The sequence below is a fragment of the Octopus bimaculoides genome, chromosome 3, assembly GCF_001194135.2.
Source record: "Octopus bimaculoides isolate UCB-OBI-ISO-001 chromosome 3, ASM119413v2, whole genome shotgun sequence".
Classification (NCBI taxonomy): domain Eukaryota; kingdom Metazoa; phylum Mollusca; class Cephalopoda; order Octopoda; family Octopodidae; genus Octopus; species Octopus bimaculoides.
In genome coordinates this window covers 105750006-105762115 of record NC_068983.1, presented here as the reverse complement: position 1 = coordinate 105762115, position 12110 = coordinate 105750006, and the positions used below count along the sequence as shown (strand labels likewise).

At 38.4% G+C, this 12110-nt stretch overlaps 2 protein-coding genes across 4 annotated transcripts in view; one reads left to right on the top strand and one right to left on the bottom strand.

The window, feature by feature from the left end:
• LOC106880648 (RNA polymerase II subunit A C-terminal domain phosphatase) overlaps positions 1-3295 on the bottom strand; it is a 23314-nt gene extending 20019 nt beyond the window's left edge. Inside the window, exon 1 of the mRNA XM_014930690.2 lies at positions 2164-3295. Coding sequence (XP_014786176.1) covers positions 2164-2432 — 269 coding nt within the window. The 5' untranslated portion in view covers positions 2433-3295. The remainder of the gene's footprint in view (positions 1-2163) is intronic.
• Positions 3296-10801: 7506 nt separating this feature from the next.
• LOC106880646 (centromere protein L) overlaps positions 10802-12110 on the top strand; it is a 25959-nt gene continuing 24650 nt past the window's right edge. The window contains exons 1-2 of one of the 3 annotated variants that reach the window (XM_014930688.2): positions 10802-11036; positions 11717-11855. The gene's annotated coding sequence lies outside the window, so the exon portion shown is untranslated. The other 2 variants (XM_014930689.2, XM_014930687.2) reach the window with 2 other exon arrangements.

Genomic DNA, 12110 nt, shown 5'->3' with positions numbered 1-12110 from the left:
GAAAATTATATTTTTATATTTTAAATAATTTGCAATTTCAGAAAATATATTTTTATATTAAATTTGCGTTTTCTAATTTGATAAATTCTACGGACACAAACAGAGGTGAACGAGTGATAGATAGATAGATAGATAGAGATAGTGAGATAGACAGACAGACAGATAGATAGCTCCGGCCAGTCATGGTATTAGCTGTCAGTAGCCAAAGAATCAACTCAAACCAGCAGTAACGTTCCTTGTCAGTTCTTTCAATTCTGATAGCTAATACCATGACAGTGCCGAAAATTGATTTGGGGTTGAAAAAGTACCTGGGTTTTAAAAAAATCTATTTTAATCGTGTATATAAAAAAAAAATAAGATAAAAATTTAAAGGAAAATCTTTTGAATTTTCATCTTATTCTTTTGTTTATAATTCAGATGCAAAAAAAAATTGTCGAAACCAATATAGTATTGTAATATATTTAAAAAAACTAAACTTTGTTTTAAAACACAGGTGCATTTTCAACCACAAACCTATATTAGAGAGAGAAAAGAGAACTGGAGTACTTAGAACTGTCTCCTAATATATTCACACTTTTGCACTGTATTTTAATCTAAAACCCGAAAAAAATTAAAATCCACTATCCCTCTAAAGCCATAAAAGATAGATTTTTAACTTTCGCGCGTAAGTTGCAGGAGAGACAGTTAATTTTACCATTCAGCCTTCAACCAAACAAAATCGGTACCAGTCATAATATGAAATCAATGAACAATTTTCCCTTCCCTTGCAAAACTGGCCTTGTATCTTACTGCATGTATATAAGAATAGGACCAATTAAAGAATATCAACCACGGTAATTAACAGGATACCTGTCTCTAATTACAAAAATACTGTTGTCACTAATTACAAAAATACAGTTGTAGATATGTATAATTGTGTGTTTGTGTGTAACAGTGAGTTGTCTAATATATATATATCAACGAAAACAGTCACTGGGTTTTGTGATAAATAGATACTGTAACAGTTTTACGTATATTGCCACGGGCCTAGAGTTCGCTACCCATGCTATTGGATATTACTCTGTGTGTGTGTGTGTGTACAATGTATACATACATGTGAGTTTAACTCTTCGATAGATATCTGTCAATACACACAAATACATGTATAAACATTTTTTTTATATACAGGAAGCACAAGACCATTTCTCAGCGAAAAGTATACAACCGGTGCTCTCAATACAGTAATATTATCACTGGAAATTAGTTTATTGTTACTCGAATCGTACGTAATCCAACAGAATGTTTTTTTTAATTGGAACCATATCACCAGTAATCCCGCCCTTAATCTTTATAAAATTTACACCTATCTGAAGTGATGTCACTCGACCTACAATAAATATTTCAAACAGTTGTTGCATTTTACCCTTATGGAAAACATTAGTATCACGATTTCCCGTTTTATCTTTCCGTGCACTTCATATCTATGTAAAGAAAGATGATCTCAAATTAGCACGAAGATTCGTTTATTCTTAGAAAGTAGGGTAAATGAGAAATTAGATGTTCAAGCATTTCTACATCCTTGAGGCAATCTAAGCGGGGATCGAAACTTGTTGAAAATTCAATTCATTGTGAAATATGGTAAATCATGTCCTTAATCTGTGAGGGCCAGCGACGGTTATGAGCACTTCTCAGACTAGCATCTATTAATAACAATAACCGCCAATCGGGGTTTCTAAATTTACCACAAGGTAACAAATTTAGGACTGGGTGCAGTTGATTAAATTCCACATCGGTACTTGATTGGTATTTATTTTAACGTATCCCGAAATGAAAAGTCGACCCCGGCGGGAACCAGACCTTTCTGTACAAGGAAATAAAAAAAGGGAAAAGTCGACGAAGAAAACTTCAGGTTATTTAATCGACCTCGCTTTGATGCTGAAGAAAATCGAGTTTGGCGCTATCATTATAATAATTCCACAATGTTAACGATTCATCGAGCGAGAAGCAACTCGTTAACATCTAAAAATATGCTTTCGGTAACACGAAGAGGGAGTTGTAAACAGGTCATGTATGCATGCAAACGTCGCAACCCTACCACGCATAGAAGACATAAAAACACACACACGCGCGTATTTATAGATTACTGTAATGATCAAAACATATAGAAGAAAACAAACGACTCACCCTTTTTCTAGATCTTGTCCCTCTTGAGCAACGACTTCTAAAACTGTGCCAACATGGCTTGATTTCAGTTTCTGCAGACTAACAGTGTCGTCATCCTTTATATTACAAATGTTTTCTTCATCTGGAGGTTTCTCACTGGTGTTTACTAATTTGTAAAATCCTAGAAGAGCTCCTTGAGATACTTTACTACCTTTCCGCACCTTCCATTTCATAATTCTAATGCGGCCAGGAGCCAGCACTTTGATAGTATTACTAGAACTCTCCGCCATCTTTCAATCATCACTCTCTCTCTCTATCTATCTATCTTTTGCTCTTTCTCTTTTTGGCTCTATCTTACTCTTTCTATCACTTTCTCTCCCACTCTGTATTTTTCTCTCTCTCTATCTTTCTCTCTACGTTCCTGAAACGGTAAACGTTCGTCTTCTGTATGCGCGTTGTATGAGCTGTTTTTGTCGTTCTTTCTGTATTTATGTGTATGCACACTTGTGTGCTTGGCCTGTCAGTATGTGTGCGTGTGTGTGTGTGTATATATATATATAGAGATAGATAGATAATAAACGTATATGTGTGTGTGTGTATGTATATATATATATATATATATATATATAGAGAGAGAGAGAGAGAGAGGTGTTTATCAATATTAAATCATGCCTATGAATGTCTACTGCATTTATATTTCTTAAACCTACCTACCAATGACGATAGTTTGTTTCTAATTAATGGTCACGTTAACCGTTTTGGGCGATTTTTCGAACTTTGAACATGTAATATGACAGGCAAAAGAAAACGAACTGTAGTGGTTACAAAGTGAGAGGTAAATAAATAATTGTTAATAATCCGTAAAACTCGTCAACAATCAATAATAAAGGCAGCTTTCGTTTTATCGACGTAAAAACACGGAACTCAATAGTTAGGTACATTAAAATGAAGGTTTAAAAATATGTACTCCATTAGTTGTTATGACTCGGCAACAAAATGAAACTAGATTCTTTTTCTTTTGAAACTTTCTGGCGATGTTAGAAGCACTTTGGTTGTTACTGTACCAGAGCTACATATTACAAAGTGATATGTGAGTCAACCTGCACAGCAGACGAATATATCGCTGAGGCGTCTAGCCTCGCTTTGATACACTAGCCTGACTTTGATACAGTAGCCTCGTTCTGAGACACTAGCCTCGTTCTGAGACACTAACCTCGTTCTGAGCTATACTGTAGGAACTCTCAGTTCCTGCCAAGTTTCGTGCAAAAATACATGCCTTCTCTGCAGCTCCACACGCAACTCACATGTTTATTCACCTCGACACAAGATATATGGTTCGTAAACGAAGATATTTTATTGCACGCATTTTCAAAATGACTGCTCTCATTACACACTTGCATACAAACTGTAATACTTCTTTCAGTGCAAAAGAAAAAAAATCAGAACTTTCTTTGTCTGTAAACACACGTTTTTGTATCATACTACATGCTTCGACCACAAAAGGTGAACACAGAATAAACAATATATTTATACACAAAAATGTCTTATGGTGATTTATAGTAACTTTTTTTCCTTGTAATAATACGCACTTGAACAGTCAATGACAGCCACTATGAAAAGGTGACTCCGATATGAAAATATTTATATATATACATGTATGTATATATATATATATATATATATATATATAGTGGTTCATCAGATGCCTCGTTCAAAGAAAAATGTGTGTTACTAAGGAAACACATGCACGCTAATTTTGAATACCCCACGTGGACACAACACAGCTGCCTGAGCTATCCGTTACATCTAACAGTACAACCACATACCATTTTACAAACTTTTCCCCAGTAATTGACATCTTTCTGTTACACATCTCACCATGAATAACAGTTCTTTACCTTGTTTTACAGGTGATGTGAAAGTGTGGTTCTCACAGATTGAATCAACGTTTACCACGAACAATATTGTCTCCGAAGCCCAACAGCTCCATATATTACTTGACACAATACCACCATCCCTGACAACCACTGTGAGGGACCTGATAACTGAACTCCCACATGATGCCACATATAGGAGCATTAAGCAGGAGATTTTTCAATGCACGTCCTTGTCAGAAGAAAGAAAATCTCAAACCCTCATCAATGACAAACCCTCACAACTTTTGCTCTGCATAAAGGAATTGGCCCAAAATGCACCTGCTGATAGTGCTTTATTGAAACAACTACTTTTTTCCTGGTTGCCCTCTAATGTTCAAGCCTCTATGGTGGAGACGACTCCCATCAAACAAATAGCCTCCATAGAGTACACCGGCAACACCACTAAGCCGATCCCAGTACCACTGGATACCTACTCACACCCACTAGTAGCATCAGTTTCCACTAATAAGGACCTTGCCTCAGCTGCTATCCTAAAGGCAATAGCTGAATTAACGAGAGAAATGCAACTCCTTCCAGGTCACATTCATCAAGACAGCGTTCTTTCAATCGCTCCTTCTCACCTTGCCATCACTCGTCCTCTGCTCATTCATCCATATGCTGGTACCATGCAAAGTTTGGAGCTTCAGCACGTAAATGTACCCAACCCTGTACTTTTTCTCAACAGGAAAACAACCAACCAGAGAATTGAGCATGATACATTCTCTGCAGCAGCCAGTGGCCAATCGTGCATTTTTCATAACAGACTAGATATCCCACACCAACTGCCTTATAGATACAGGTGCTGCCTGCAGTATCTGGCTGTTAAAACTCCTCACAGATAAACCACTGTTATCACTAGTGACTCTACAGACAGTGAACCATTCACCGATTCCAACTTTCAGCCAGATATCTCATTCGTTGGATCTAGATCTGCGACGTAACTTCAAGTAGATTTTTACAGCCGCAGATCTCTCTTACCCAACATTAGGTGCAGACATTTTGCACCACTTCCATTAGCTTGTGGACATGCGCACTCGATGCTTATGGGACGCGACCACAGAACTTTCTATCCCAGGTAAAAGGCCACTAACCCCTGCAGTTAGTCCAATCTTTTTCATTGCTGCCATGGACAACCCATACCATACACTCTTGAACTCATATCCAGAGCTGACTAACCTAAATTTTTTTACTGCTGCTCCAACTCACACCACCACCCATTTCATCGAAACTAAAGATGCTCCAGTTTTTCTCACCCTCACTGCCTCTCCTCAGAGAAGCTAAAGGCGGCCCAGGTGGAATTTAACCACATGCTCCAGTTGGGTATAATCCATCCCTCTAATAGCTCCTGGGTGTCACCCTTGCACATGGTTCCAAAGCATTCCAGGGACTGGCAGCCCACTGATGACTACAGGTGGTTAAACTCCATCACAGTTCTAGACAGGCACCCAATACCCCAGAATCAGGGTTTTGCATCATCTCACCACAACTGCAGAGTATTCACCAAACTGGACTTGATTAAGGCATACCATCAGATTCCTGTGAATTCAGAGGATATTCCAAAGACTGTCGTAACCACTCCTTTTGGCATCTTTGAATTCCTAACTATGCCATTTGGTTTACGGAATTCAGCCAGTACATTTCAAAAGTTCATAGATGAAGTTGTCTGAGACTTAGACTTCGTTTATATGTACATCGACGACATTTTGATAGCTAGTGCCTCACCCAAGGAACATCTTCATCATGTACATCAGCTGTTCGAGCGATTCTAGACTTACTAAGTGCCGATCAACTCTACCAAATGTGTTTTTGGTGCATCTTCTTTGACCTTCTTAGGTCACATTATCAGCCCCAAAGGCATATCGCCACTGCCTGACAAGGTAAAGGCATTGCAGGAGTTACCTCCACCCACCTCATTACATCAGCTCTGACATTTCTCGGGACTATTCAACTTCTATTGGCACTTTTTTCCTCATTCAGCTGAAATCCATTATCTGTTAAACACACTCCTTCAGAATAGGAAAAAGAGGAATGAGCCAATAGCATTGGACTCCATCCAATTTGATTCCTTCAACACAGCAAAGCAGCAACTCGCTCAGGCATCACTTCTTGCCCACCCCATCATGGATACTCAGCTATCCCTTGTAGTGATGCCAAGGGATGCTAGCTATCCCTTGGCATCCAACACTGCCATAGGCGCATTGTTACAACAATTTCACCAGCAACAACTCCAGCCTCTTGCCTTTCCTCTCACTAGCTTAAACCAGCTGAAACTCACTATAGCACTTTCGGACAGGAGCTGTTAGCTATGTATTTAGCAGTCAAACATTCCTGGCACACACTCGAGGGATGCCAATTCACGATTTTTACAGACCACCGTCCACTCACCTTTGCCCTGCACTTGAAGCCTGACAAGTACTCTACATGAAAAACCAGGCACTTGGATTTCATTTCCCAATTTACTGCCAACATCCGCCATATCTCTTGTGTAGATAACACTGCAGCAGATGCCTTATCACGCCTACCACTGAATTCACTATCATCACCCACAGATATCAACCTGCATCTCCTGGCTAAAGATCAACCTCACTTAAAGACAATCGATATATCCTCACCTGCCTTTACCACATGCAACTTCAATTACTTCCCAGTACCCACAGCTGACGCACAGATTTTGTGCAATACTTTCATGAATTCTCCTTGTCCTTTTGTTCTGGAGACCGACAGGCAAACAGTCTTCAGCACACTGCATAACCTGTCACACCCTGGTGTCACCGCCACAGTAAAACTCATTTTGGCTAGATTCTTTTGACCAAATATGAGATGAGACATCACTGCTTGGTCACGCTCCTGCCTTTTCTGTCAGAAGTCAAAGGTGCATAGGCACATCCGTGCACCCCTTGGCACATTCAACACACCAGATGTGCATTTCAACCATGTACTCATCGACCTTGTCAGACCTTGGCCAGTCAGCCAGGGATATACCTACCTGCTCACCCGCATTGATCGTTTCACATGTTGGCCAGAAGCTATTTCTTTAGTAGATGTCACTGCAGTATCTGCTGTCAAAGCTTTTCTCACAGGATGGATATTATAGTACGAAGTCCCTACCACCATCACTACCAACTGTGGAAAACAGTTTAAATCGCAACTCTTCCACAAGTTCACGAAGACCATAGGTACATGTTGGATTCAAACCACCAGTTACCATCCACAATCCAATGGTATGGTGGAACGATTCCACCCAGATCAGCAGTGTTGGAGTGAATATCTTCCAATAGTCCTTCTTGGCTGTTGAACCTCGATAAAGGAGGATCTCAGTTATTCCCCAGCAGAACTTGTTTATGGCACACCTTTTCAGTTACCAGGCCAGATGTTGACCCCAGTGGGTCTGTCCACACAAAACCCCACTATGTACATACACAGACTTTGCAAATAGATGCAAGAACTGCCACCCATGTCAACACGACACCAAACCATTAAATTATCAGTTCCAAAAGACATTGATTCTTGGACCAATGTGTTTCTACAAAATAACGCTGTGAAAACTCCTCTCACGTCTTCATGCATGGAAGCCTATCGCATCCTGTCACACACAGACAAACTATATACCATAGACATTAATGGTAAAAAGGAAACTGTCTCAAGAGAGAGGCTTAAGCAGACATACACAGACAGTGATACAATACCACCTCATACACCTCACATTCACAGTACAACAAAAAACAAACATTACTCCGCTGCAACCACCACCAACACCATCACACACACTGACCCCTCCTCCATCTACATATGTCACTATGACTCGTAGTGGTTGCCGTGTACATTGGCCCACCAAGCTATCTAAAACTATATACATCTGAACTATAATGAACTATTTGTAAACTTACCAAAGACTTTTCAACATGCATCACCAATGACGCAGTTTTGTTCTTCACAGTATTCCTTCAAACTTTACCTAATTGACTTGAACATTTTGCTTATTTCTTTGTGTTCATATTCTGTATACCATTATGCTTTACCTTTTCATTTCAGTTTCTCATTTTTTTGCTGTATTGCATCCTTCTGTTTGTAGTCAATGTTCTTACCTGCTTTTTGCACTGCATATTTACATACGCCATCTATTTTTTTTTTTTTTTCAATTTTTTCAAGTCTAGCAGGAGGCTATGTATAAGAGCTACATATTACATAGTAATATGTGAGTCATCCTGCACAGCAGATGAATATATTGACAAGGCATCTAGCCTCACTTCGATATACTAGACTTGCTTTGTTACAGTAGCCTCGGTCTGCTAAAAGATCTCAAAAATGTTTAGTGCCATTTCCTGTGTATCTGGTTTTATATAAGAGTGACCGTCTCCTAGAGATATGTTTTAACAAAAGCTAAGGGGTACCTCTCTCCCAGTGGTCTTCCAACATGCTGGACATCAACCTGGAATTTCAGAGAGTCTCTGCTATTGCTAGATAGATGTAGAATGTATGCTAGGTTCATTTGTGCGAGGTCTCTCATGAGTGCTGCTGGTAACATGGAATCCAGTATAACCTGTTGCATGGTTGGGTTGTCAGTGATTAAACCACTCCCTCACTAAGCTTGCAATGGTTGAAGAAATTACCAATGATTGATTAGTTGTTAAAGGGCCTGTATACTAATAAAGGCTATTTATGTACTTTGTTAAACATAAGTAGCTTGCTTACCAGCCACATGGTTCCGGGTTCAGTCCCACTGCATGGCACCTTGGGCAAGTGTCTTCTACTATAGCCTCGGGCCGACCAAAGCCTTGTGAGTGGATTTGGTAGACGGAAACTGAAAGAAGCCTGTCGTATATATGTATATATATATGTATGTATGTATATGTTGTGTATCTGTGTTTGTCCCCCCAACATCGCTTGACAATCGATGCTGGTGTGTTTAGGTACCCATAACTTAGCGGTTCGGCAAAAAGAGACCGATAGAATATGTACTAGGCTTACAAAGAATAAGTCCTGGGGTCGATTTGATTCGACTAAAGGCGGTGCTCCAGCATGGCCGCAGTCAAATGACTGAAACAAGTAAAAGAATAAAAGAATTAAGTCAGCCAGCATACAGACATCTAGAATGTTTAATAGAAACACAGAACAATTTTGACTTGTACACATAATTTTATGTAAACTTGACTACATTGAAACTAGACCTAAAAACATAAACTGAGCATTTTCTCAGATGCCTTAGCAATTCCATCAATCTGCCAGTATCTTTTACTTGTTTCAGTCATTAGACTGTGGCCATGCTGGGGCACTGTCTTGAAGAATTTTTAGTCAGATGAATTGACCTCAGGACTTGTTTTTTAAAGCCTGGTACTTTTGGTGAACCACCGAGTTACAGGAACATAAACACACCAACACCAGTTGTCAAGTGGGGATGGGGGGGGGGCAAACAAACACAGAGACACACACATATATACAAACATACATACACACACACACACATATATATATATATATATATATATATATTCAACAGCTTTCTTTCAGTTTACATCTACCAAATCCTCTCAGAATGCTTTGGTCAGCCCAAGGCTATAGTAGAAGACACTTGCCCAAGGTGCCATACAGCGGGACTGAACCCAGAGCCATGTGGTTGGAAAGCAAGCTTCTTACTACACAGCCATGCCTGCACCTATATGCAATAATTTTCATTTAACAATTAACTTTAATTTCCAGCATTCAAACACTATGAACTGTGATGAATAAGTCTTATAAATTTTATTGCACTCCATGTAAGGCTGCTGAGTCAGGTGAAATCTGTAAAAAAAATATTCTTCATTACTTTAATAACAATAAAGCTGAGGGAAATTAACTCGACCCCAGTACTTAACTGGTACTTAATTTATTGACCCTGAAAGGATGAAAGGCAAAGTCAGCCTTGGCCGAATTTAAATTCAGAATGTAGCAGCAGACGAAATACCTATTTCTTTACTGCCCACAAGGGGCTACACACAGAGGGGACAAACAAGGACAGACAAACGGATTAAGTCGATTATATCGACCCCAGTGCGTAACTGGTACTTAATTTATCGACCCCGAAAGGATGAAAGGCAAAGTCGACCTCGGCGGAATTTGAACTCAGAACGCAGTGGCAGACGAAATACCTTTAAGCATTTTGTCCGGCGTGCTAACTATTCTGCCAGCTCTCCGCCATTATTTCTGATAAAATATTTAAAATAAAATAGTTGTTTTTTTTTTCACCCATTGGTGGGGCATATATTTTTCTGGAAAGTTATAGTTGGGTCTGGGTGAAAATAGGTTGGGTAACACTGGTCATAATGTTTTTGAATAGTTAGCAATTTGGTGAAGAAATACCAACAGCCAAAATGTGTCATATCCTACCTTGCAGATGTATTTGAGTTGTAAAATTTGCTAAACAAACAATTACAAGGTAAAATTACAAATCTTTAATTTGCAAAGAGGCTGTTAGTGCTTTCCTTGGAAAACTTAACCTATTCAAGATAAATATTGTTCATGAGTTGATGCATTTCCAAACCATTGCCATTAATGAGGAGAAACAATAAGAGGATGATATTTTAGTGTACATTGAATACTTCAAGAAACTGATTGATATGAAAATTAAGTTCAAAGATCTCCTGGAAATGGACATTCCAAGCTGGTTGGTAGACTCATTTGGGACAAATGCAGTTGATATCGGGCAACAAGAATGTCTGACTGAGTTGCAGTCTAAGCAGTTTTAAATTAAAACAGAGAGAGAGAGAGAGTAAGGAGAGACCAAGGGGAGGTAACTCCAACTTTATCTACTCGAAATTCATATTTACTTGGATGGACCCGACAACAATTTTTAACCAATCAAAACACATCTGCTTTTTAGGCGCGACATTAAGTTTGTTGATTACCTTCGCCAGTTTGGTTGTATATTTCATGGCAATTATCATTGTATTATACTTATATATAGACTGCTAATTTCTTAGACTTTTCTTTCTTTCTGGAAAGGTAAATTGCTTTAACTAATAATTTTAAGATGGATAATTTAGTTATTAACATATTCAATTTAATTTTGATACATTCTTTCGAAATGTTGATTAGTTAATACTCGGCATCATTTTATATTTTGAAGTTATTTTAATTATCTTACATTTTAAGCCAGGAAAGTGACAATTATGTTGATGAACAAAGGCATATGAAGTCATCTTTTTCATCAAAAATATTTTATATTTCAATGTTTAGTATATTCTATCCCTCATATGGCTTTCGATATCTAAAGCTAACGTAAATTGGCCGTTTATTTTCACTTGTATGTATAGAGTTTGTAACTGAAACTTGTAGATGACAGTCTTGTCAAACTCGTGTTTTGTCGAGTGAATACTTGTCTACTTGAATTTTGCTGTGTAGTCAGGAACTGGTGGATGAAATACTGTTCCTACAACCTTAATTGTTGGGCCCATAGTATCTTTATTTGCGTCAAGGATTTCTTTACGCAGTCGTTGTTGTTATGGCTGTCCTCGGTTTATCTTAGAAATGCATACAATAGAATATAACACTCAGTAGAAACAAGAAATGGCTTATAATTATCATAGAAACTATAATGCAACAATATAAAAGTCGGGAGAAAAAAACGCTTTGCGAGACTATAAAGAAAAAGTAATTGCTGAACTTTCTCTCTGTCCTTATAGAGACAGGGAGGCAAATCAGTGCTGACATTTGGAATTCATGATAGTGAACCATTTAGATGTGTAAACAGTGCGCTGACCCAGGTCAGCATTGATCCAGGAAACCACGTATCAAAGATTTTCCGGCCGCGACCATTTAGTGGTATGTAAGATAACGTTACCTAATGTTTCCATCCTTTATTTAAGAGAGTAGAGTTAATGATATGTAGCTACTATTTTTTGCGAGTCGGGTGACCACGTAGATGCTTCAGTACTAGATGTATTTGGGCTTGACGAAAGTTGTCAGATTTGAAGATGTATCAAACTTGTTTGCTAACTACATGTCTACAATAATATAGCAATGCATACACACACTGTATATATATATATATATATATATATATATATATATATATAT